The sequence below is a fragment of the Somniosus microcephalus genome, chromosome 7 (genome assembly GCF_052327205.1).
Source record: "Somniosus microcephalus isolate GS21.2 chromosome 7, FLI_Smic_1.0, whole genome shotgun sequence".
Taxonomy (NCBI): Eukaryota; Metazoa; Chordata; class Chondrichthyes; order Squaliformes; family Somniosidae; genus Somniosus; species Somniosus microcephalus.
This window is the reverse complement of record NC_140993.1, coordinates 233,160,422-233,187,875: the sequence shown is the minus strand read 5'-3', so window position 1 is coordinate 233,187,875 and position 27,454 is coordinate 233,160,422. Positions and strand designations below refer to the sequence as shown.

The 27,454-nt window shown below is 46.7% G+C and overlaps 1 protein-coding gene across 1 annotated transcript in view; it reads left to right on the top strand.

Moving 5' to 3' along the window:
• dok6 (docking protein 6) overlaps positions 1-27,454 on the top strand; it is a 759,619-nt gene that overhangs the window by 392,307 nt on the left and 339,858 nt on the right. Inside the window, exon 3 of the mRNA XM_085993440.1 lies at positions 21,642-21,756. Coding sequence (XP_085849566.1) covers positions 21,642-21,756 — 115 coding nt within the window. The remainder of the gene's footprint in view (positions 1-21,641; positions 21,757-27,454) is intronic.

The following is a 27,454-nucleotide window of genomic DNA, read 5'->3' as shown; positions in this document are numbered from 1 at the left end:
CCATTGCAGGGCCAACTTAATCCCCCAGCACACACCCATCCATGGGAACAGTGTATCTGTGGCCGCCCAGCACACTTCCTCCATCGTTTTTGCCCGTCACCCCCCCACCCCATTTTAACTGACCTGGTTCTGGCTGTGTGTCAAGTGCCTGCCCCAGAAAAGTGGGGTCCGAGTTAAAAGGTTAAAGTCGCACTCCGATGTGGTCACACCCACCCCTACTGCATTTTAACTTGAATTTGCAGATGCTCCACCCACTCTCAGACTCGCTAGCAAGACACAACAGGAATGGTGTTTGCAAGCTCATTGAAGCAGTAGAAAAGGGGGTTCTTCGCTGCAGATCACTGGATCACAGGATCTATTGATGTCTGGATTTCCAGGAGAGTTTCCAGATTGCTATCTCTCCACTTTTGTTGCCTTACAACCCTTTAGTCAGGTTTCTCTACTGATTATGGGAGTCATTATTGCTCCCTTCTTCAGGATGGAGAGAAAATTGGGTATAATATTAGAATGGCCTCTCCCCACAGAGCACAGCATGGGGCCTTAGTTCAATAGACCATGCAGTTGCAATGTTGGAGGTTCCTAAGGTGAGGTAGCGGACTCGATTGACAGCTTAGCTAGCCTCTCGTTGCACACAGAGAACTGTGAAAGGGTCAGAGGCCAAGTTTTTGTCTTGTGTAGTTGGAACACAGAACAGTTTGCAGAAATCTGGAAAATCTGACACCATAGATGAGAATTTCCATTTTACTATCAGTAAAGAGAATTTAGCCCACTAACGGAGATAATTGTGTGCCTGGTTCTTTCCTCAGTACATTATGAAATAGATTGAAATTCACTGTAAACTTAATTCTTTTTGTTCACATATCTATTATATTAAAAATGTGGAGTGGATTGCAGCATTCCATTTCATAACATTAGTAGCTTCCACAATAGCTGCCAGATAGTATACTGAGTGTTAAATAAATTGTGAGTCCGCATGCAATTGCAGGCATTGGCTTGTTGGTCACTATCAAGTCGCCCAAGTTTCTGAGCCTCCGTTGTGTTGGCCATCAGTCTTGTTAGTATAGTTAAATAAAGGGAGTAAGTAGGAATGTTTACAAGCAAGTTTAAAGCTCTTATTAATATTTTGCCCCCTACCAGCTCTCTTGGACTTCCACCCTAGCGGCTTTCTCTCATGGCGTTCTAACCGTAGCCCCACTCCCCTTCCCAAGCTGGGTCCACTACATGGTCCTTCTACAACAGCTGATGCCTGAATCTGCCACCGCTCCCCAACCCCCCGATAACATCCGTTACAGCCGACTCTGAAAAATGACCCTGAGTCTCCCCCACTCCACCGCCACCCCACCCCCCACCCCGATGATAACAGTTTGCGACAACCATCGCCGATATCAAAGCATACTTCTGCTTCTTCAGAGGTGCCTATATGTGTCCCTGCTGAATCTCCAGCCCTGCTGAAGCCCCGGTCAACTTCTCATGCTTATCTTTGATTCTCTGATGACAGTTATCTCTAATGGTTGTTATTTTCCTACCTCTTCCATGCACGACCACACCCCAACCCCACCCCTTGGTTGGGTATATTCCGGCCCCCATACTGGCTGCATTTTCATGCCATATATATTCTCTCGCCCTCTCTAGTTACATTAAAAAATAAAGCAGCTTGTCAATTTGCAATTGGCCTCGTCTCACTCGAGTGCTCATCAGTCCCTCCTGCTGAAAGATTGAAGAAACATATGTGAGGCCATATGGGAGATTACAATATCCAGCATACACAGAAGGGGTTTTATTGCTCCAACTCCTCGGCAGGGCTCTCATATGTCTATATATTGAGGAGTGGAAGTTTGGAGGGGATGCGGGAGCCACCTACGTGGGGGAACCAGTACCTGTAATGCTGAAACCCAGAGAGAATATCTAGTGCGGACCTGAAACAGTCGCCTTGTCCTACTCTCATAATTTAATTATTCTAGATTTGCCTTGGTCAAGATGAGCACTGCCTCTCGTTATTCCTTGACACTTCGAAGTGGGGGCGGGGGGCATAAAACGCTCGGTGGCGGGTGGGCTGCCCCTTAAAAATCCTGCCCGGATTTTCCTTTCCATATAGTGAACGGAAATGAAAATTGGGCGGGGTGTATAATGGGCGGCCGAACTGCCACCAACCGTCTTGCACCCTCCCCCCTGAAGTTGAATTTTACCCCAAATATATCATGAAACAGGTATGCATTACATTGACTGACTCTGATTCCAAACTACTTGGGTTTTCTCATTTCAGTTTGGTTGATTGAAGTCTCCCATTAGAATAACTTTCCAGTTTTCACATACCCTTCCAATCTTTTCAGAGGACAATTTCTCTTCCTTCTTAAGTTGATCTCAGCATCTGTATCATACCTCTAATGTTAGCTTGGGTTACTTTCATGTCCGCCCAGAGTATTCATTCTGTAGCTTTACCCAACTTCATTTGCTGTCTCTAAAGCAAAATACTGCGGATGCTGGAAATCTAAAATAAAACCAGAAAGTGTTGGAAACATTCAGCCGGTCAGGCAGCATCTGTGGAGAGAGCAACAGAGTTAATGGGCTGGATTTTAGCACCCAAAAACAGGTGGGTTGGGGTCAGGTCAGGGGTTAAAAATTTTAAAAATCTTAAACCTGACCCTAACCCGCCTCCATCCCGGGAGGTGAGACAAGGGTCGGGCAGCCAACCCGCTCCCAGGAGGATAAATTTTGTGTGGTCCACTTGCCCAGCAATTTCAGCATGGCAGATCATGGTTGTCACTGGATTCGCTCCTGAAGTTGGGCGACAACCGATTTTTAAAATTTATTCACAGAATGTGGGTGTCTCTGGGAAGGCCAGCATCCCTAATTGCCCTTGCGAAGGTGATGGTGAGCTGCCTTCTTGAACTCCTGCAGTCTCTGTGATGAAAGCGACGATGAAGGAACTGCGATACATTTCCAAGTCAGGATGGTGTGTGACTTGGAGGAAAACTTGGAGGTGGTGGTGTTCCCATGGGCCTGCTGCCCTTGTCCTTCTAGGTGGTAGAGGTTGCGGGTTTGGGAGGTGCTGTCGAAGAAGCCTTGGTGAGTTGCTGCAGTGCATCTTGTAGATGGTAGCCACGGTGCGTTGGTGCTGGAGGGAGTGAATGTTTAAGGTGGTGGATAGGGTGCCAATCAAGCGGGCTGCTTTGTCCTGGATGGTGCCAAGCTTCTTGAGCGTGTTGGAGCTGCACTCATCCAGACAAGTGGAGAATATTCCATCACACTCTTGACTTGTGCCTAGTAGATGGAAAGGCTTTGGGGAGTCCGGAGGTGAGTTACTTGCCGCAGAATACCTAGCCTCTGACCTGCTCTTGTAGCCACTGTATTATGTGGCTGGTCCAGTTAAGTTTCTGGTCAATGGTGACTCTCAGGATGTTGATGGTGGGGGATTCGACAATGGTAATGCTGTTGAATCTTAAGGGAGGTGGTTAGACTCCCTCTTTTTTGGATAGTCATTGCCTGGTACTTGAGTGGCGCGAATGTTACTTGCCACTTATCAGCCCAAGCCTGAATGTTGTCCAGGTCTTGTTGCATTCGAGCACGGACTGCTTCATTATCTGAGGAGTTGTGAATGGAACTGAATATTGTGCAATCATCAGTGAACATCGACCCCTTCTATTACTTAACTGATGATTGAGAATAGACTGGTGGGGCATTAATTGGCCGGATTGGATTTGTCCTGCTTTTTGTGGACAGGGTGTACCTGGGCAGTTTTCCACATTGTTGGGTAGATGCCAGTGTTATAGCTGTACTGGAACAGCTTTACTGGAGGCGCAGTTAGTTCTGGAGCTCAAGTCTTCAGCACGATCGCCGGGATGTTGTTGGGGCCCATAGCCTTTGCTGCGCTGGTGGGGGTGCGGGGGTGTCCTTCCTGCTGCTGAATGCATATTCAGCTGTTCGTGATTTGGAGAGGGCATTGAATGGAGCGGCGACATCCAAAATGGCAGGTTGTGCGTCAAACAAGGATATTCGGGATGGAATCATCCGCCTGCTGTACCAGTGACCACAACCCCAATTCCCCTTTCAACATTTATCCCACACCTTACCTTCCTTCTGTTACTGACTATCACAGCGTCCTCTTGGCCATAATGCTGAAACAAAAACATTTACATTGCAGATAGCCTTGTAGGATGACCTCGAGGAGCTGGTGGCTGGGAGTGTGAAATCGAGTGACAGTGTTTTTTCTTCTTCTTTACTCTCCTCTCCCTCTTCTTGTTCAATTACTGGCCGGGTGGTCTAGATTTCTTTGGTGTCTGAAATGAGAAAGGCACGTGGGTAGGGTTGTGGTGAGGGGAGGGGGGGAAAGAATGAGGTGCGTGCTTATACCATGTACAGCTTGTAAATCAGAAGAGAGTGTAGGATGAGGGGGAAGTGAGGAGGAGGATAATGTATGAGGATACCGGCATCTTGTATTTTTTCAGCCCCGCAGCTGGCCACGGGCTCACACATGCCCCTGCCAAGAATGACCAGCACCGTCTCCTCCAAGGGGTTGAGGTTATGCAGGCGAGCCTGTCCCCCGCCAGTTAAGGTCTGCTGGAGGCAGTTATGTGCCACCTTTTCCTGCAAGAGTAGGAGAAGTGTGTCAGTGAGTGTGGCGTAATGTGTTGATGTGGCTGTCATGGTTGAATAACTGACAGTGTGTTCAAGCTGTGAGATGTGGGTGTGAGGCTTGTAGCAGTGGTAAGTGTGTGAGGATGAGGTGAAGCTATGAACGTGAGGTATGAGTCGTGTTTGGTAGAGATTGTTGGTAGGTGAATGATGGGGGGTCATGCATTGAGCAGTGTGTGAGGCTAGTGGTGCAGTTGGTAGGAGATGGCTTTTGAAGATGCATTCACTGACCTTGACCACTCGTCTGAGGTCATTAAAATTCTTTGAGCACTGGAGCCATATCCTGGGGGCGATACTGCTGGCAGTGATCACTCGGTGATCTGGTCCCACATCCTTCTTAGTGTTTCTGGAGGGCCTCCTGGCCCTCTGTGGGTAGTGAAACTCTCTTCGAGTGTTCACCCCCTGCACAAAGGCCTCGAGTGCTGTGTCCAAGTGCCTGGGTGCCATTTTGGTTTGTGGTGAAGCAGTTTTAGAATTTTTCATCACCAGAAGGCAGCTCACCTTTAAGAGATGCAGGCTGCCTTTAGGAGGCACAGAATAGCTTTAAGTAAAGGTAGCCTCGCTCGAACATCGCAAACTTCGGACCCCCTGCTGAGCGCAAAGCCTGTCAGGAGGTGCTCCAGGAACACCGTGAGAAGGATGTGGGACCAGATCACCGAGGCGATCACTGCCAGCAGTGTTGCCCCCAGGACATGGCTCCAGTGCCGGGTTGTGCTCTGCAACCATGCAAGTTAGCAGGCAGCAAGAATTTTACATGTTGCCTGAACTCCTTTCAACAGGTACGGGCACATCGCAATCCCTGCGCCCGTTTTAGAGCTTAATCAAATTTCACCCAGAAAGAATTACCAGAATATGAACCAGATAGAAATCAGTATTCTATTTATTGAAACTGCTGAGGTTTATGTATTCCATCTGAAGATGTTCTTACAACAACAACAACTTGTATTTCTTTAGCGCCTTTAACATAGTAAAACATCCCAAGGCGCTGCACAGGAGTATTTTAAGACAAAAAATTTGACATCGAGCCACATAAGGATAAATTAGGGCAGGTGACCAAAAGCTTGGTCAAAGAGGTAGGTTTTAAGGAGCGTCTTAAAGGAGGAAAGAGAGGTAGCGAGGTGGAAAGGTTTCGGTAGGGAATTCTAGAGCTTAGGGCCTCGGCAACAGAAGGCACGGCCGCCAATGGATGAGCAATTATAATCAGGGATGCTCAAGAGGCCAGAATTAGAGGAGTGCAGATATCTCGGGGGGTGGGGGGGGGGATTGTGGGACTGAAGGAGATTACAGAGATAGGGAGAGACGAGGCCGTGGAGGGATTTGAAAACAAGGATGAGAATTTTAAAATCAAGGCGTTGTTTAACCGGGAGCCAATGTAGGTCAGAGAGCACAGGGGTGATGGGTGAACGAGAATTGGTGCAAGTTAGGACACGGGCAGCCGAGTTTTGGATGACCTCAAGTTTACGTAGGGTAGAATGTGGGAGGCCAGCCAGGAGTGCGTTGGAATAGTCAAGTCTAGAGGTAACAAAGGCATGGATGAGGGTTTCAGCAGCAGATGAACTGAGGCAAGGTCAGAGACGGGCGATGTTACGGAGGTGGAAATAGGCGGTCTTAGTTATGCTGCGGATATATGGTCAGAAACTTATTTCAGGGTCAAATATGACACCAAGGTTGCGAAAAGTGTGGTTCAGCCTCAGACAGATGTTAGGGAGAGGGATGGAGTCAGTGGCTAGGGAATGGCGTACAAAGACTAATTGACCTATTATGGACTTTCTTTTACATATTCTCTGAGGATTTAATGCATTGAATATCTCCCTATATTGATGCTTTGATATGACCCTAGTCCCGAGGATGAAATTGTAATTTGAAATATCAAAGTAATTTTGTGGTTATACTGAGCTGCCCTTACCTACTGCTGCCCTGGTTCTGTTCCCTGGTTGCGTGCCCTGGTTCCCTGCCCTGGTTCCCTGCCCTGGTTCCCTGCCCTGGTTCCCTGCCCTGGTTCCATTCCCTGGTTCCATTCCCTGGTTCCATTCCCTGGTTTCCTGCCCGTGTTTCCTGCCCAGCTTCCCATTCCCAGGTTCCCTTCCCAGGTTCAGTTTCCTGGTTCCGTTGCCTGGTTCCGTTCCTTGGTTCTGTTCCTTGATTCCATTCCCTGGTTCCATTCCCTGAATCCCTGCCTTGGACTCTCCAGCTGCTTTCCAACTCTTTCAATCTTCTATACATTGCTATACTTTGTTCCTAAACCTGACCCAGCTCAGTCGGTATAAATGCTGTGGGAACCCCCGGCCCTCACTGTTCAGCGATGGACCCGGGTTCGAATCCGGCCTCGGGTGACTGTCTGTGTGGAGTTTGCACATTCTCCCTGTGTTTGCGTGGGTTTCCTCCGGGTGCTCCGGTTTCCTCCCACAGTCCAAAGATGTGCGGGTTAGGTTGATTGGCTATGATAAATTGACCCTTAGTGTTAGGGGGATTAAATACGTGGGGTTACGGGGATAGGGTGGGATATGTGTTGGTGTAGGGGTTACGGGGATCGGGTGGGATATGTGTCGGTGCAGGCTCGATGGGCCGAAATGGCCTCTATCTGCACTGTGGGGTTTCTGTGATTTCTGTGAATAATTATACTGGGTAAGCTGGGTCAGTTTAGAGACACGGTGTAGCCCAAAGGACCTGCTGGAGAATCTGGACAAGAGTAGATAAAGTCTAGTTATATTGGAGTTATTGGCAGTTCCCCTTGGATTTTAATAGATTGAGACTCTACTTATTGTATATTTGATATGTGTGGAATTTCTATACTGATCTTATTGTTTCATTGTAAATTGATTTATTGTTGTTCTAGTCTGCTATCTTTGGTATGTGTGATAATATGCACAATTTTGAAGGAATTTGGGTAGCATAGAGAGAATCGACATTAATCCAATAAGAAGTGCACTGGAGATAAGGTAATTGTTAATCCCTCAAGTACATATCTGTGCAGGGACTGAATATAAAAAAGGTACAGTTTCCATGTTGTAAGGATAAAATCTGTTTATGGGAGCTGTTGAGAGAGAAGATATAATAGTCTCCATTGACTTTAGGACTGATGATGTGCTGCTGTAGTAGGCGCAGGCAGGTAGTACAGGGGTCCCCTGTGACCATCCCCCTCTCAAACAGATATACCACTTTGGATATTGTTGGGGAGGATGGCTTATCAGGGGAAAGCAGCAGCAGCCAACTTCCTAGCACCGTGGGTGGTTCTGCTGCACAAGATGGGAGGAAAAAGAGTGGGAGAATTATAGTAATAGGGGATTCTATTGTAAGGGGAATAGTTAGGCGTTTCTGCGGTCGTAGACGTGACTCCAGGATGGTATGTTGCCTCCCTGGTGCAAGGGTCAAGGATGTCTCAGAACGGCTGCAGAACATTTTGGAAGGGGAAGGTGAACAGCCAGTTGTCGTGGTGCATATAGGTACCAACGATATAGGTAAAAAACGGGATGAGGTCCTAAAAGCTGAATATAGGGAGTTAGGAAGTAAATAAAAAAATAGGACCTCAAAGGTAGTAATCTCAGGATTGCTACCAGTGCCACGTGCTAGTCAGAGTAGAAATAGAAGGATATTTCAGCTAAATACGTGGCTAGAGGAATGGTGCAAGGGGGAGGGATTCAAATTCCTGGGACATTGGAACCAGTTCTGGGGGAGGTGGGACCAGTACAAACTGGACGGTTTGCACCTGGGCAGGACCAGGACCGATGTCCTAGGGGGAGTGTTTGCTAGTGCTCTGAGGGAGGGTTTAAACTAAAATGGCAGGGGGTTGGGAACCTGAGCAGGGGTTCCGCAGGGGTCAGTGCTGGGACCCCAACTCTTTACAATCTATATTAACGATTTGGAGGAAGGGACCGAGTGCAATGTATCCAAGTTTGCCGACGATACAAAGATGGGAGGGAAAGCAGTGAGTGAGGAGGACATAAAAAACCTGCAAAAGGACATAGTGAGTGGGCAGAGATTTGGCAGATGGAATATAATATTGGAAAGTGTGAGGTTATGCACTTTGGCAGAAAAAATCAAAGAGCAAGTTATTATCTAAATGGAGAGAAACTGCAAAGTGCTACATTACAAAGGGATCTGGGGGTCCTGGTGCATGAAACACAAAAAGTTAGTATGCAGGTACAGCAGGTGATCAGGAAGGCCAATGGAATCTTGGCTTTTATTGCAAGGGGGATGGAGTATAAAAACAGGGAGGTCTTGCTGCAGTTATACAGGGTATTGGTGAGGCCACACCTGGAATACTGCGTGCAGTTTTGGTTTCCATACTTAAGAAAAGATATACTTGCTCTCGAGGCGGTTCAGAGAAGGTTCACTCGGTTGATTCCAGAGATGAGGGGGTTGACGTATGAGGAAAGGTTGAGTAGGTTGGGCCTCTACTCATTGGAGTTCAGAAGAATGAGAGGCGATCTTATCGAAACATAAGATTGTGAGGGGTCTTGATTGGGTGGATGCGGTGAGGATGTTTCCACTGATGGGTGAGACTAGAACTAGGGGGCATAATCTTAGAATAAGGGGCTGCCCTTTCAAAACTGAGATGAGGAGAAACTTCTTCACTCAGAGGGTAGTAAATCTATGGAATTTGCTACCCCAGAGAGCTGTGGAAGCTGCAACATTAAATAAATTTAAAACAGAGATAGACAGTTTCCTGGCAGACAAGGGAATTAGGGGTTACGGGGAGAGGGCAGGGAAGTGGATGTGAGTCTAGATTCGGATCAGCCATGATCCTATTGAATGGCGGAGCAGGCCCGAGGGGCCGTATGACCTACTCCTGCTCCTACTTCTTATGTTCTTATGTTCTTATGAGCAGGGAGACAGAGGAAAGGGAAACAAGGATAGAAGCAAAAGACAGGAAGGAGAAAAACAAAGGTGGCACTCAGAGTAATCGAGGGTTTAAATCAAACATGGCCACAGTAAATAATAATTCTAAAAGATGTAAGAGTGTTAAAAAAAAAAAAGCCTGAAGGCCTTGTGTCTTAATGCGAGGAGCATTCATAATAAGGTGGATGAATTAGCTGTGCAAATAGAGGTAAATGGATATGATATGATTGGGATTACGGAATTGGGATTGGGATTGGCTCCAGGGTGACCAAGGCTGGGAACTCAACATCCAGGGGTATTCAATATTCAGGAAAGATAGGCAAAAAGGAAAAGAAGGTGGGGTAGCATTGCTGGTTAAAGAGGGGATGAACACAATTGAAAGGAAGGATATTAGCTCTGATGATGTGGAATCTGTATGGGTAGAACTGAGAAATACGAAGGGGCAGAAAACGTTAGTGGGAGTGGTATACAGACTTCCAAACAGTAATGCGGAGGTTGGGGATGGCATTAAACGGGAAATTAGAGACACTAAGGGCACAGCAGTTATCATGGGTGACTTTAATCTACATATAGGTTGGACTACCAAATTAGTAACAATACTGTGGAGGAGGAATTCCTTGAGTGTATACGGGATGGTTTCCTGGACCAATATGTTGAGGAACCAAATAGAGATCTGGCCATCTTAGACTGGGTATTATGTCATGAGAAAGGATTAATTAGCAATCTTGTTGTGCGAGGCCCCTTGGGTCATGTTAGATCCGTGTGTTAATGGAGACACGGAATGCAGGAGTTGATTTAACAAGTGTTTACTGAACAAAGTCTGGAGGTGAACTAACTACACAAGACGCTATACAGGCTTATATACCCGAGTGGTCACTACTGGTACTACAGTACACAGGGGCTTCAAAAACATAGTTCCTCTTAAAGGTACATACACTACAATTCCTCCCTTTTTAGATAAATAGTACATAACATTTTAAGTAATCATTAAATAACATTTTTACAAGAACAATAATCTACACATTTGCTGAAGTTAATCAATTACAAATTCAGTCTCTCTGGAGGCTTCCTGACTCGGTCCGGATAACGCCTCGGTGGTGTAGTAGGTTTCGGTGGTGTAGTAGGTTCTTTTGGCAAGGTCGATTCGGCTTCAATGCCAGTGTCGGGTTCATCTGGTTCCAGTATCACCGGATCGGAGGTAGATACTATGGATATCTCTGCTTCATCGCTAGGCATATAGAGTTGTGGTGTAGGTTGTCCTTTTTTGGATGACTCTATGATCTGGTCAGCATGGCGCCTTATTATGCTTTCTCCAATGTCCATGGTATACATCAGCGGTCCTAGTCGTGTGCAAATAGTTGCAGGCTGCCATTTCTCGGTACGGTAGTCCCGGGCCTAAACTGGTTGACCTATCTGGATGGTTGTAGTTGGCCTTTCATTCATGCTTTGAAATTGCCGGTTCTCTACGTCCCTTCTGATGTTTGGCTTGACCAAATCCAGCCGGCGTCTTAGTCTTCTATTGAAAAACATCATGGCGGGGGTTTGGTTTGTAACCGCATGTGTTGCATTCCTGTACGCAAACAAGAAGTTATCTACCTTATGTTGTAGATTTATGTCTTCATTACCCATGGCCTTTATGGCCTTCTTGAAGGTCTGGACAAACCTTTCAGCTAGTCCATTGGTGGTGGGATGGTATGGGGCGAACGTGTAGTGCTTAACCCCATTGTTTTTTAAGAACTTCCTGAATTCTTCGGATACAAATTGCGGTCCATTATCAGAACAGATCTGTTCAGGCAGCCCATTCCTGGCGAATATGGTCCTTAATACTGTGATGGTTTTTTCCGTGGTGGTGGAGGACATCTTTATTACCTCCGGCCACTTGGAGTGTGCATCCACCGCGATTAAGAACATTGAGGCCATAAATGGACCAGCAAAGTTGATATGTACCCTTTGCCATGGAGATGAGGGCCACTCCCATGGATGTAGAGGGGCTTGTGGTGGGGCGTTTTGGACCTTCTGGCATCCTAGACAGCTCTTGGTCATTTCTTCGATGTCTCCATCGATACCTGGCCACCACACAAACGCTCTGGCTAAGTTCTTCATTTTCACTCCACCCAGATGCCCCTCGTGAAGCTCCTTTAGCACTTTATCCTTGAGTTTGGGTGGAATCACCACTCTGGATCCACACATCAAGGTTCCTCGGCACACTGACAGCTGTTCTCTTCTTTGCGAGAATGGTGGGAACAGTGGTTCGCCATGTGCTGGCCATCCCTTCACCGTTAAATTGTAGACTCGTGAGAGAGTCGGGTCATTTCTCGTTTCCTTTGCAATGGTAGAATTTGTCACCGGTAGACATTCCACTATGGTCGAGTGGAACATCTCCACTGGGTCCACTGTAGGCGCCTCTTCTACTGTTGGCAACGGTAGGCGCGATAACCTGTCAGCATTCCCATGCTGTTTTGTTCCTTTGTATTCTATGTCATATTGGTGTGCCCCTCGGAAAAGGGACCACCTCTGGAGCCTTTGCGCTGTCATAATGGGAACGCCCTTTTTAGGGTTGAATATGGAGACGAGGGGTTGATGGTCAGTCAACAAGGTAAATTTTTGTCCGTGTAGGTAATGGTTGAATTTCTTCACCCCCCACACCAGGCTGAGTGCCTCCCTGTCGATCTGGGCATAGTTACGCTCAGCTGAGTTCAATGAGCGTGACGCAAAAGCTATCGGCCGCTCCGAGCCATCAGGGAATCTATGCGATAATACTGCTCCTATGCCGTAAGGGGATGCATCGCACGCCAGTCTGATTGGCAGTGATGGGTTGTAATGAGCCAACACTTCCCTGGACGTGATCAAGCCTTTGCATTTATGGAAGGCACGTTTACAGTCTTCGCTCCATTTCCAAACTACTGCCGTTTGTAGCAGTGCGTTAAGAGGGTGCAGAACCATTGACAAGTTCGGTAAAAATTTATGATAGTAATTTATTAATCCCAGGAACGACCTTAATTGTGAGACATTTTCAGGCGCGGGGGCTTTTACGACCGCTTCAATTTTTTCAGGTGACTTATGCAACCCTTCTTCGTTAATGACATGGCCACAATATGATATTTGTTTCTGGAAAAATTTGCACTTGGGGCGATTTGCTCGTAGGCCCCGTTCTCTCAGCCTCGTGAGCACCTGCTCCAAGTTGGCAAGGTGCTCGTTGTCGTTTTCTCCTGTTACAAGGATGTCGTCTAGGTAGCATTGAGTCCCCGGAATCCCTTGCAGGACTTGCTCCATAGCTCTTTGCCAGATAGCCGGAGCTGATGCCACTCCGAAAACCAGTCGATTGTACTGGTACAGGCCTTTGAGTGTGTTTATCGTGAGATACTTTTTAGAGGCCTCCTCAATCTCCATCTGTAGATATGTCTGTGCTAAGTCAATTTTGGTGAAACGTTTCCCTCTGGATAGTGAGGTGAAAATATCTTCTATCCTCAGAAGAGGACACTGTACCGTGTGAAGAACCGGGTTTACAGTCACCTTGAAGTCCCCACAGATGCGAATTTTTCTCTGTTCTTCAGATTTATCATTATTCAACGTTTTCTTCATGACCGGGACGATGGGTGTTGCCCACTCGCTCCAATCTACCTTGGATAACACGCCTGCTTTTTCCAAATTCTCCAGCTCTGCCTCGACGGCTGGACGAATTGCGTATGGCACCAGCCTTGCCTTAAAAAACTTGGGAATTGCCGCATCTTCCACTTTTATTGAGGCGGTGGCGCCTTTCAGGGTTCCTAGTTCCTGTTGAAACACTTCTTTGGCGTTAGCCAAGATTTCTTTTAATCGTCCAGGTATGACGTCATCATTTTTTTCTTACTGGTCACCGTCAGTGCCTGAATGGAGTGCCAGTCTAAACGTATCTTTCTGATCCATTCACGTCCCAACAACGGTGGACCACCATCTTGCAGAACGTATAAATACAACTTCTGTATTTCCTTGCCGTTGTATACAACAGGCACCCTTATTTTCCCTCTGGGGTATACTTTCTGCCCCGTATATGTCTTCAAGATAATGGATGTGTCTTTCAAAGGTATATGCGGAAATAGCCGCTCGTAATCCCGTCGACTCATGACGGTCAGAGCTGATCCTGTATCTAGCTCCATTTTGACTGGGGACCCCGCTATCGTGAGGGTAACCCAAATGGTCTGGTAATCTTCTTTCGCAATTACATTATGTAATTTGAGACAGCTTAGTCTCTTGTTTCCGGAGTCACTATCGCTCTTCTGGTCTTCGGAGGTACTGTCCGTCATCATTTGTACCTTTCTGTACTTTTCCTTATTGACCTTTTTACTGTCAGCAGATTTTTTTCCAGATCTGCATACACGTGCAATGTGTCCCATCTTACCGCATTGCCTGCATGCTTTGTCCTTGAACCAGCAGTCCTTCTGGTCATGGGTGGATCTGCCGCTGCGATAACATCTCTCGAAACCCCGTGTCATTTCATGGGTGCCGAAGTCCTGTGGCTTTTGCTGTATCTCTGCAGCTCCTCTTGCTGCTGCTTCGTATGGTACAGCCACCCTGAAAGCCTTGTCCAGTGTCAAATCTTTCTCAGAAAGTAGTCTTTTCTGTGTTCCTTCGCTTAGGAGACCGCAGACGAATTTGTCTCATAGAGAATCTGCCAGTCCTGCCCCAAATTGGCAGTACTTTGACAGTTTTCGTAATTCGGTGAGGGAATCAGCGTTACTTTCATTCTTGTGCTGAATCCTCCTGAAGAATTTGAATCGTTCCGCTATCAGCAGCGGTGTTGGGTTTAAGTGCTCCTGTAAGGTATCAACAATCTCCTTAAAATTCTTGTCCATCGGTTTGGCTGGAGTGATCAAGTTTCGTAACAGCCCGTATGTCCTTGCGCCCATCAGATTTAGAAGTACCGATGCCTTTTTATCATCCGCTACTTCATTCGCCTTGCAATATACCTCCACTCTTTCCACATATGTGGTCCAATCCTCTATATCACTATCGAAAGCAGTAATATTGCCAGTCTTCGGCATCCTGAAAATCAAAAATGGCGCCTCCCGCGCTTTTCCTTCTTCCCCACCGAGTCAAGATGGCACCTCCCGCACTTTCCTGCCGCTGCCGCTGCTGCCAACGCTGTTCTCCGCGGTTCCTGTTGCGACCTGCAGCTTTTCGCGGTATTTCTATTTTTCTTTTTTTTATATATATCTTTTAAACAGTTTCTCCGTTACTTGGAGAACCGTTCCCGTCGTGGAGCGGACCTTCTGGGACTTTCCCCTCCCTCTGCTCGATCCGAACGCCGACCTGCTTTGCAGCACCGGCCGCCTCCTGTGTGTTCCACCCTCTGTCTCTGTTTGCTTCTGCTTTCCGAATCGCTGCCAGGCCCCGCTGCAGAGCCACCCGATCGAGCCCCAGCCCGCCGCAGCCCAGGAAGGATCAGTGCACTACCTGCCACCAGCCCGTTTAGCTGGTGAAACCACAGTTTTTTTTTTTTTTTTTTTTACTTGCTTCTGGCTTCGACCTTCGTCTGAGGAATCGATCTCCTTGAGGTGCTGCCGAATTGCAGGTAAGTTCGTTTCTAACTCGTCGCCACTGTTAGATCCGTGTGTTAATGGAGACACAGAATGCAGGAGTCGATTTAACAAGTGTTTACTGAACAAAGTCTGGAGGTGAACTAACTACACAAGACGCTATACAGGCTTATATACCTGAGTGGTCACTACTGGTACTACAGTAAGCAGGGGCTTCAAAAACATAGTTCCTCTTAAAGGTACATACACTACAATTCAGAGTGATCATAATATGATAGAATTCTTCATTAAGATGGAGAGTGAAGTAGTTGACTCAATGACTAGGGCCTTGAATTTAAATAAAGTAAACTACGATGGTATGAGGCGCCAGTTGGGTAGGATTGATTGGGGAATGTTACTCAAAGGGTTGATGGTGGATAGGCAATGGCAAACATTCAAAGATCGTATGGATGAACTACAGAATTTGTTCAACCCTGTTTGGCATAAAAATAAAACAAAAAAGGTGACTCAACCGTGGCTAACAAGGGAAATTAGGGATAGCATAAGATCCAAGGAGAGGACATATAAATTGGCCAAAAAAAGCAGTAAACCCGAGGATTGGGAGCAGTTTAGGATTCAGCAAGGGAGGACAAAGGGATTAATTAAGAGGGGGAAAATAGAGTATGAGAGTAAGCTTGCAGGGAACATAAAAACTGACTGTAAAAGCTTTTATAGATATGCGAAGAGAAAAAAATTGGTGAAGTCAAGCATAGGTCCCTTGCAGTCAGAATCAGGGGAATTTATAATGGGGAACAAAGACATGGCAGACCATTTAAATACATACTTTGGTTCTGTCTTCACAAAGGAGGACACAAATAACCTCCCAGAGATGTCGGGGAACATAGGGTCTAATGAGAGGGAGGAACTGAAAGAAATCAGTATTTGTAGGGAAATGGTGTTAGGGAAATTGACGGGATTGAAGGCTGATAAATCCCCAGGGCCTGATCATCTACATCCTAGGGTACTTAAGGAAGTGGCCCTAGAAATAGTAGATGCATTGCTGGTCATCTTCCAAAATTCTATAGACTCTGGAACAGTTCCCATGGATTGGAGGGTTGCTAATGTTACCCCACTATTCAAAAAAGGTGGTGGTAGAGAGAAAACGGGGAATTACAGACTGGTAAGCCTGACATCGGTAGTGGGGAAAATGCTAGAGTCCATTATAAAAGATGTAATAGCAGAGCACTTGGAAAACAGTGACAGGGTCGGACAAAGTCAACATGGATTCACAAAAGGTAAATCGTGCTTGACTAATCTACTGGAATTTTTTGAGGATGTAACTTGTAGAATCGATAAGGGAGAACCAGTGGATGTGGTGTATTTGGACTTTCAGAAGGCTTTCGATAAGGTCCCGCATAAGAGATTAGCGTGTAAAGTTAAGGCACATGGGATTGGAGGCAAGTTTCTGACTTGGATAGAGAATTGGTTGGCAGACAGGAAGCAAAGAGTTGGAATAAACAACGCTTTTTCCGAGTGGCAGGCAATGACTAGTGGGGTACCGCAGGGATCAGCCCTAGGACCCCAGCTATTCACAATATATATAAAAGATCTAGACGAGGGAACTAGATGTAATATCTCCAAGTTTGCAGACGACACAAAGCTGGGTGGGCGTGTGTGCTGTGAGGAGGATGCCGAGAAACTCCAGTATGATTTGGACAGGTTGGGTGATTGGGCAGAAGCATGGCAGATGCAGTATAATGTGGATAAATGCAAGGTTATCCACTTTGGTGGCAAAAACAGGAAGGCAGATTATTATCTGAATGGCAATAGATTGGGAGAAGGGGAAGTGCAACAAGACCTGGGTATCCTTGTGCACCAGTCGCTGAAGGTAAGCATGCAGGTGCAGCAGGCAGTTAAGAAGGCAAATGGTATGTTGGCCTTCGTAGCGAGAGGGTTCGAGTACTAGAACAAGGATGTCTTGCTGCAGTTGTACAGGGCCTTGGTGAGACCACACCTTGAGTATTGTGTGCAGTTTTGGTCGCCTTATCTGAGGAAGGATGTTCTTGCCATGGAGGGAGTGCAGCGAAGATTCACGAGACTGATACCTGGGTTGGCAGGAATGGTATAGGAGGAGAGATTGGGTCAATTGGGCTTATACTCGCTGGAGTTTTAGATGACTGAGAGGGGATCTCATTGCAACTTATAAAATTCTAACGGGACTAGACGGACTGGATGCAGGAAGGATGTTCCCGATGGCCAGGGAGTCCAGAACCAGGGGTCACAGTCTAAGGATAAGGGGTAAGCCAGTAGGACAGAGATGAGGAGGAATTTCTTCACCCAGAGAGTGGTGAACTTATGGAATTCTCTGCCACAGAAGGCAGTTGAGGCCAATTCATTAAATATAGTCAAGAAGGAGTTGGATATATTTTTTAAGGCTAAAGGGATCAAGGGATATGGGGAGAAGGCAGGGACAGGGTACTGAATTTGGATGATCAGCCATGATCTCTTTGATCATGGCAGGCTCGAGGTGCCGAATGGCCTACTCCTGCTCCTATCTTCTATGTTTCTATGTATAACAGTGCTGGTGTTTGTATTATTGGATCATTGAGGCCTGCCACGCGTCTGTGTGATCAGAAGGTGATCAAGCTGGCCCTGAATTTCATTTAATGTAACAGATCACATAACAATCACTTGAGAGCCTGAATGGTGTTCCCCACCCTCATCGCCCCTATGAAACACAGAGTTAGCATGCAAGCAATTAGGAAGGCAAATGGCGTGTTGGCCTTTATTGTAAGGGGGTTGGAGTATAAGAGTACGGAAGTCTTGCTACAAATGTACAGGGCCTTGGTGAGACCACACCTGGCGTACTGTGCACAGTTTTGGTCTCCTTATCTGAGGAAGGATATACTTGCCTTAGAGGCAGTGCAATGAAGGCTCAGTAGATTGATTCCTGGGATGAGAGAGTTGTCCTATGGGGAGAGATTGAGTAGATTGGGCCTATACTCTCTAGAGTTTAGAAGAATGAGAGTTGATCTCACTGAAACATATAAGATTCTGAGGGGGATTGACAGGGTAGATGCTGAGAGGTTGTTTCCCCTGGCTGGAGAGTCTAGAATTAGGGGGCATAGTCTCAAGATAAGGGGTCGGACATTTAAGACTGAGATGAGGAGAAATTTGTTCACTCAGAGGGTTTTGAATTTTTGGAATTCTCTGCCCCAAAGGGCTGTGAATGCTGAGTCATTGAATATATTTAAGGCTGAGATAGATAGATTTTTGGACACTGGGGGAATCAAGGAATGTGGGGATCAGGCAGGAAAGTGGAATTGAGGTCGAAGATCAGCAGCTTATTGAATGGCGGAGCAGGCTCGAAGGGCCGTATGACTGACTCCTGCTCTTAATTAGTATGTTCTTATGAAATAGGTACTGTAGGAGAAGCCTCCTTCTGATATTTTGGGACTGATTGACTTACAGCCAGTAGCTGCCTTGTTTGTTTGCAGCTATTTCTGTGGCTCCTTGGTGTCTTCCTGTAGCCAGGTTAATACAGTTATCTATTCAGATGTTTTGTAACAATTCAACTTATTGCCAGCTTCTCAAAGCTGGATTGCATCTGCCTTTGCGCCTTCCCAGGTTTTTTTGGCATCATGAAAAGGTTCTCCTTTAAGGGTGACCAATAGCCCATTATCAAGTGCTGATGCTCAATAACATGCCCCTTGCCCCCCCTCACTCTCATCGTACCATGTAACCAGGGGTGCCAAATATTTATTTAAATGACTTTGAGCTCACATTATGGCGTGGAAAGAAAGGACCACAGGCAAGAGCAGCGCCCTCAGTAGGTTGTGGGTCACTTCACAAACCTAATCACCTTTGACTGTTACTGTGGCCCCACAGCAGCTGTTGCGGCTCTCTCTTGCTGCCGCAGTACTGCTTCCCCATGGGTTTTAAACTGTTAAGATTGGCAGGGCCACCAGAATTGATATCAACCATTTTTATTAGCGTTACCAATACTGAGATACGTTTTCAAGCTAGTTTTGGTTTTAATTGTTATAAAAGTTGTTTGGCATTGCTGCAAATATAGGAGTTGAATTTCCACCATGGTCCTCCCGACCACCTGCCACAACTTCGGCGGAATATTGGCAGAAACCCCAGAGACATCTGCCGATAGAAATATAGCCTCACTGAGAAAAACGTAGGTGGGAATTTCAACATGGGTGAGCAGATGGGGTTGCGTGCGGGTAGGCGGGTTAAATGGGCAAAAATTCCATGCGCGACAAGAAGCGGCTCCAAGCCGCCGACTTCTGGGTTTTAATGAGGCTGGACAAGGGGCGGGCAGCCAATCCGCTCCCAGGAGGTGGGTTGGCATTTTAAATATTTTAATGAGGCTGTAAGGGTCAGATTTAACCTGCTTTGCAGGATTTAATGTGGCTGGCAGGGTTTCCTGGGCCTCAGGAAACCCGGCAGCTGCAGCGAGGCGAGGACAGCCTTTGGGAGAAGGGAATTGGGCCCAGAGGAGCAGGAGTGCTTCCTCCCGTTATCAGTCTCCCCCATCATCAGTCTCCCCTCATACAAAACCCCCACAATCGGTCCACCCCCCCCCGGGGTCGGGGACCGATCAGACCGCTCCCCCTCAGGGTCGTGGATCAGACCTACCTAATCCTGCAGCCTCCTCCGGAATGCTGCCTGCCTGACTGGAAGCCAAACCTGTCAATCAGCCTGACTTCTAGGTGGGGAACCTGTCGGGGCCAAAGGGCGCACACTGTGGAGTTATAACTGTATAGAGTGCGGGGACTAACTCCACAGTTGCCAGGCCCAGTGAGCCCAGTGTAGACAATGTGTGAGACAGTGTGTGAATATCCCAGATCACTGGCTCCACGGGAGTTATAACTCCACAGTGTGCGGGGAAACCCAGACTTCCGAGTTTCCCGTCTGAATCTCCGTCTCCCCACCTACGCAACCCGTCCCAGTAAATATCCAGCCTGTAGAGCTTGGTTTCAGTCTTATGGAGTGCTGTCAAAGACTGCGACTGTCACCGTTAATACCCCATTGAAAAAAATACATTCTGCAGATACCAGAAATTCTCATCAGCATTCCTTTTTTCTTGACAGTTTGGATATTTTTAGTACTTTGGCTTCAAGAGTGACTGCTGATAGCATCATCAGGATCGAGGGAGTTGAATTATAACATCAGTTGAGGTACAGTCAGTCATTCACTCCAGCCGCTTCAGCTTCGACTGTGTATGTGTTAATTCATCTCCCTGGAACTGTCAGCCTGAGTAACTCCAAGCCATCGCCCCAATCATGCCATCAATATACACAGAAATAAAGAGAAAGCCAGAAAGAAGAAAATGAATAATTTTCCTTTCCAATTTCCCCCCCTTCTGTCCTGAAGGCAGTGACTCATTCTAAGGTGTGGTTCCGCATCCTTGGTAGCCCCATGGTACCTCACCAACAATTGTGTGTGGGTCAAGTCAGCAAGTGTTAGCAGGCTGTGGGTGAGGGGGAGGGGGTATGATAGTCAAGCCTGATCTTGTGCTCAATCAATATCTCTGCATAAGTGCAGGTCCCAGCAACAGCCACTGAGTGGCAGTCAGTAGCAGGAGCCAAGGCTGCATTGCCACCCACACGCTCACCCCGCCCCCACCCTGCCACCCCCGGCCCCACCACTACTCCCTCCCCGCCCCTTCTATTGCCTTGGCTGAGATCAGCGAACAGCAGAGTGTGGATTGACCATTTCTCATCGTTGTGGCTGAGTCCACACCGGTTGGTCCATTGACCTACTGAGCAATTGGGTCTCGAGGAGAATGATCATTGTTTTTGTAAGTATTTGCATTTTTAAATAGATTGCAACAACAACACTTGCATTTATATAGCACCTTTAACATAGTAAAACATCCCAAGGCACTTCACAGGAGCGTTATCAAACTGAATTTGACACGGAGCCACTTAGGGAGATATTAGGATAGTTGACTCGAACCCATGACCTCCTGGCTCAGAGGCAAGAGTGCTACCACTGAGATAAGGCTGACACTTTATAATATTCCCTTACTATTTCATGCCAGTATTACAAATGTGTCATTATTTCTCTGATTGAGCCATGTGGGAACTCCTTTTATCAACATTTCTTTTTCAGTGTTGACTTATAGAAAACAGTGCGCTCTAGGGACTGGATGGTGCTTTCCTTTCAGTCCAGCCCACATAGATGGGATGGAAGTCGTCTCTCTGTATTGGCTAGAAATGTCCAATTTGAAATGTGTTTGGGCAGTCGCAACCCAGTTCCTAGTGAGCGCTGGCCTAACAGAAGAAAACTGCCCACAATTTGGTGCACCATATAGTCAATCCCATTGAGAGGCCACGAGGATAGCTGGAATGGGAAACAGATCGTAATATCTGGTGCTGGAAAGGATGCTCTTCTGAGTTTGGGCCTCCCGTGTGTTGGAGTATAGCGAAAAGAAAAGCTTTACTCTGCACCTGGCGATGCTGCACATGATCTGGGAGTGCTTGATGCTGCCACTGCATGCCCCTAAATGGAAAATATTCCAAAGCCCGCAGCTAGCATCCCTCACCTTGATGAACACACAAAAAAAATCACAACAAAAAAAAAAGCTATACTATACTCCCTTATGGGACATCAAATGAACAATTGTGCCATTTTTATAATGAATCTGACTCTTGCTTCCAGGTAACTGAACTGCACAGCATCAGGAACATAAGCAGGTTGCCCCGAGAGACAAAGAAACATGCTGTGGCAATTATCTTTCATGATGAGACATCAAAGACATTTGCCTGTGAGTCAGGTAAGCAATTACTTGTGCATCTACAGCTTGAGGAAGTTCAGGCCATTTCGGAAACAGAAACCCGTCCAGATTAACATGCAGAAAGAAATAGAAAGGCAGAAAATATTTTACCTGCGAGGTAATTTGATGTAGATGTTTACATTAAGGATGAACTGGAGCTATTGATTTTTTCAGATGCAGTGGCACTTATTTTAACATTAAGCAAAAGATAAGTATTCATAATTTAAATAAAGCAGTACAGTCTTATCATTCTCTGACATTGTGTAAATTATTCCTTTGGGATAGTATTAATGCATTTTATAATGCAGTTTGTGATGTGGGCTGTGTCTTTTATATAACATTGCCAGTGGCACCAGCTGCCTCACAACTGGCACCATCATGGAATGCAGGGATCAAGCTATAAATGTAATATTTTTTGGAGTGATGGGATTGAGCTGGGAATAGATGTGTCATTCCTACCTTGTAGGAAGGAAGGGAAGCTGCAGTGATAATTATGTTTGGAGCGCAGTGTTCTATAGCACTTGTTGAATAAGTCATTTCACTCTCACTGGCTAATCAATATACCTTTTTCAAGTACAGTAATCATTTTGAACTGTAAGACGTGTTTAATAACAGGATGTGGCGATTCGCTATTTGCACTGATAAGGGACGGTATCAGTCAGGTTTCCTACTGACAGCAGCCTCTGGTGGGCTCTGATCTAAATGCTGAATAAGATTTCTAGCCTATTTAAATATATATTTTTTCACCTGCTTACCCCACTCCCCCACTTCAAAATTGTATTCCAGAAAGAATTCTGTGAAAAAGTGCTGTAAGGTGTGATCAGGCTCTTCCTTGTTTCAGCCGTCTTTCATATTCTCCTTAATGATTATCCTCAAAAAACTATCATTTTGCCTTTTAAAAAAAATCAGTTTCTCAATTTTTCCATCTATCCATTCCTCTTTTTGCTAAAATGATAAAAAGATCTATTTTTCTCGAATATACTAAAAAAATGGTAATAAAATCACTGGACTGCATGGCTTTTGGGTATATGATTTGTGAGATTACAATTTTATGAGCACCAATGAAAACGTAGTAGCAAATCACGCTGTACCTGCAATCATTATCCTTTAATGTTGCCTAAGGTGCTAATGACCACTTAACCAGCATAAATGCCAAAAGATTCAATTATCAAACTACAGAGTGCACAATTGTTGAAAAAAGTGTCTGACTCTTAAGGGGGAAAAACTCACTTTGTGATGAGGCCCTGCAGATGCTGGTAAGCACAGTGAGAGGGCAACACAAGCACATGTTTGGTGGAGTTAAATATTGGTTTGCCATGCATAGAAGACACGAAACACGACAATACATCACGGACTGGGTCAAGCACTTGTTGATTCTGGCAGGAGGGCTGGAAGGAGGTGCGAGATTTTTTAAAAGAAGGCAAAGGACTGCACACTGTTCTCAACCTTGGCGTCCTATTTGACCCTGAGCTGAGCTTCCGATCACATATCCTCTCCCTCACCAGGACCCCCTACTTTCGTCTCCGCCTGTCTCCGCCCCTGCCTCAGCTCATCTGCTGCTGAAACCCTTATCCGTGCTTTTGTTACCTCCAGATTCAACTATTCCGATGCTCTCCTGGCCAGCTTTTCATCTTTAGCCCTTAATAAACTTGAGCTTATTCAAAGCTCTGTTGTCCGTATCCTGACTCGCACCAAGTCTTGTTCACCCATCACCCCTGTGCTTGCTGACCTGCATTGGCACCTGGTCCACCAGCACCTCGATTTTAACATTCTCATCCTCATGTTAAAATCCCTCTATGGCCTCGCCCCTCCCTATCTCTGTAACATCCTGCAGCCCTGCAACCCTCCGAGATCTCTGCGCTCCTCCCAATTCTGGCCTCTTGCGCATCCCTGATTTTCATCGCTCCAGCATTGGCGGCCGTGCCTTCAGCTGCCTAGGCCCTAAGCTCTGGAGTTCCCTCCACTAAATCTCTTCGCCTTTCCACCGCGCTTTCCTCCATTAAGACGCTGCTTAAAACCTACCGCTTTGAACAAGCGTTTGGTCACCTGTCCTAATGTCTCCTTCTTTGGCTCAGTGTCAATTATTTTCTGATTACGCTCCTTTGAAAAAGAAAGAAAAAAGAAAGACTTGCATTTATTTAGCGCCTTTCACGACCACCGGACGTCTCAAAGTGCTTTACAGCCAATGAAGTACTTTTGGAGTGTAGTCACTGTTGTAATGTGGTAAACGCAGCAGCCAATTTGCGCACAGCAATCTCCCACAGACAGCAATGTTATAATGACCAGATAATCTGTTTTTGTTATGTTGATTGAGGGATTAAATATTGACCAGGACACCGGGGATAACTTCCCTACTCTTCTTCGAAATAGTGCCATGGGATCTTTTATGTCCACCTGAGAGAGCAGACAGGGCCTCAGTTTAACATCTCATCCAAATGACGGCACCTCCAACAGTGCAGTATTCGCTCAGCCCTGCACTGGAGTGTCAGCCTAGATTTTTGTGTTCAAGTCCCTGGAGTGTTCACACAACCTTCTGACTCAGAGGCGAGTGTGCTACCCACTGAGTCACAGCTGACTTGGGACATTTTACGACGTTAAAGGCACTATATAAATGTAAGTTGTTGAATATTAAAACCAGAACAGAGGACATATGTGGACATGGAGGAAAAATTGTTAAAAGGTATCTGCACAAAAACACTGCACTGACCCAGAGAAATGTTACCAAGGATTTAGTACGGTATTGGCGGTAAACAGTTAGTGTTCCTGCTGCCACCTTCACTTGATGGGAGAGGAGATCTGGCAATCCAACTGAGCACAGAACACCTCTACTCGGACGTGCTACCTCCAGTAGAAATGAAAATGACAGGGTTGTGCAAGTTACTTTGTACCTACCGTGATAAAAAAGAGAATATACTGTAGGAAAGAATCCCCATGGGCCAAATTACCTTACTTCAGTCCCCACTGCTCTTATGTTGAAAGACAAGCTCAGCACATAATAAAAAGGCACAGTATGGTGGAGCCCAAGATACCAAGGAACTGACTGCATCTCAGGAGTCAGTGGTTCACTAATTTGGAAGGGAGTAAGCAGAAAGTGTTGATAGTGTGAAGATTGGAGGCGAGCACAGAACTATTACCAGGTATCACATTAACCATAAATTCTGTGATGTACAAGATATGTTACATCAACCTGTCAATCTGTAATGTTTGTGTGTAAGTGCATGTACTGATAATAAAGTACCCACATGGATAAGTGTGCTTTAGCAAGACACCGCTCTCAGCATGATAGCAAAATACTGCGGATGTTGGAAATCCGAAATAACAACAGAAAATGCTGGAAAAACTCAGCAGGTCAGGCAACATCCGTGGACAGAAATTTGAGTTGACGTTTCGGGTCGAACCCTTCTTCAAAACTGGAAAGAAAAGATGGATCGGAGGCAGGGCTACGATCGGACAAAAGAATAAAAGAAACAAAAGAAGTAAAAAAGAGACAATGAAAGGTGTTCGAAGCTAGACGAGATGGTAATAGGCTGAGATTGGGTGTAAAGCATATCACAGAATCACAGAAACCCCACAGTGCAGATAGAGGCCATTTCGGCCCATCGAGCCTGCACCGACACATATCCCACCCGATCCCCGTAACCCCACGTATTTAATCCCCCTAACACTAAGGGTCAATTTATCATAGCCAATCAACTTAACCCGCACATCTTTGGACTGTGGGAGGAAACCGGAGCACCCGGAGAAAACCCACGCAAACACGGGGAGAATGTGCAAACTCTGGCAGGGCAAGGGATAGCTGGCAGGGCAAGGGATAGCTGCCAGGTGTGAGAGCGAAACAAAAGGAAAGGGGGGGGGGGGAAAGGAGTGGAAAAATTACAAGAAAAAATGAAATAGGGGCCGAGGTTATGATCTGAAATTGTTGAACTCGATATTGAGTCCGGAAGGCTGCAGAGTGCCTAATCGGAAGATGAGGTGCTGTTCCTCGAGTTTACGTTGAGCTTCCGTGGAACAATACAAGAGGCCAAGGACGGTGAGGTCCGAGTGGGAATGGAGCGTTGAATTAAAATGACAGGCGACCGGAAGCTCGGGGTCACCCTTACGGACTGAACGGAGGTGTTCCGCAAAGCAGTCACCCAATCTGCGTTTGGTCTCCCCAATGTACAGGAGACCGCATCGTGAGCAGCGAATACAGTATACTAGATTGCGAGAAGTACAAGTAAATCGCTGTTTCACCTGGAAGGGGTATTTGGGGCCATGGACAGTGGGAAGGGGGGAGGTATAGGGGCAGGTGTGACATCTCCTCCGCTTGCATGGGAAGGTGCCAGGCGAAGGGGAAGGGCTGTTTGAGGTGATAGAGGAGTGGACTAGGGTGTCTCGGAGGGAGCGGTCCCTGCGGAATGCTGAAAGGGGAGGGGAGGGGAAGATACGTTTGGTGGTGGGATCACTTTGGAGGTAGCGGAAATGCCGGAGGATGATCCGTTGAATGTGGAGGCTGGTGGGGTGAAAGGTGAGGACAAGGGGAACCCTATCGTGGTTCCGGGAGGGAGGGGCAGGGGTGAGGGCAGAAGTGCGGGAGATAGAACTGACACGGTCGAGGGCAGTGTCAATCACGGTAGAGGGGAATCCTCGGTTGCGGAAAAAGGAAGACATGTCTGAAGCACTGGTGTGGAAGGTGGCATCGTCGGAGCAGATACGGCGGAGACGGAGAAACTGGAAGAATGGAATAGAGTCCTTACAGGAAGCGGGGTGGGAGGAAGTGTAGTCCAGGTAGCTGTGGGAGTCAGTGGGCTTGTAGTGAATATTGGTCGATAACCTATCCCCAGAGATGGAGACGGAGAAGTCGAGGAAGGGAAGGGAAGAGTCAGAGATGGACCATGTGAAGGTGAGGGAAGGGTGGAAATTGGAGGCAAAGTGAATGAAATTGTCAAGTTCGGGATGAGAGCAGGAAACGGCACCGATACAGTCATCAATGTATCGGAAAAAGAGGTGAGGGAGGGGACCCGAGTAGGACTGGAACAAAGATTGTTCCACATAGCCCACGAAAAGGCAGGCATAGCTAGGACCCATGCGGGTACCCATGGCAACACCTTTGATTTGGAGGAAATGAGTGGAGTTAAAGGAGAAGTTGTTCAATGTGAGAACAAGTTCAGCCAGGCGGAGGAGGGTAGTGGTGGATGGGGACTGGTCGGGCCTCTCTTCAAGGAAGAAGCGGAGCGCCCTCAGGCCATCCGGGTGGGGGATGGAGGTGTAGAGGGATTGTATGTCCATGGTGAAAAGGAAGCGGTTGGGGCCAGGAAACTGGAAACAGTTAAAGTGGCGGAGGGCGTCCGAAGAGTCGCGGATGTAGGTGGGAAGAGACTGGACAAGGGGAGAAAAGATGGAGTCAAGATAGGAAGAGATAAGTTCCATGGGGCAAGAACAGGCTGAAACGATGGGTCTACCAGGGCTTTCCACTCTCAGCATGGTGCTTTTCTAGGGGTATGGATGGTACTGGAGATAGGACTGTGACATTGTAGCTCTACCTTTCTGATTTGCACATGGTTTAATGAGGCTTTGTGCCAGAGTGACTCATTGTAAAATTACTCCCATAAGGTATCATCTGTTGTCCCCACACCAGGAACCACTAGCTGTGTCCCACACAGCACCAAGTGTCATAATTTCCACTTGAAGTAGGCACCGGCACAGATACATACAGTGG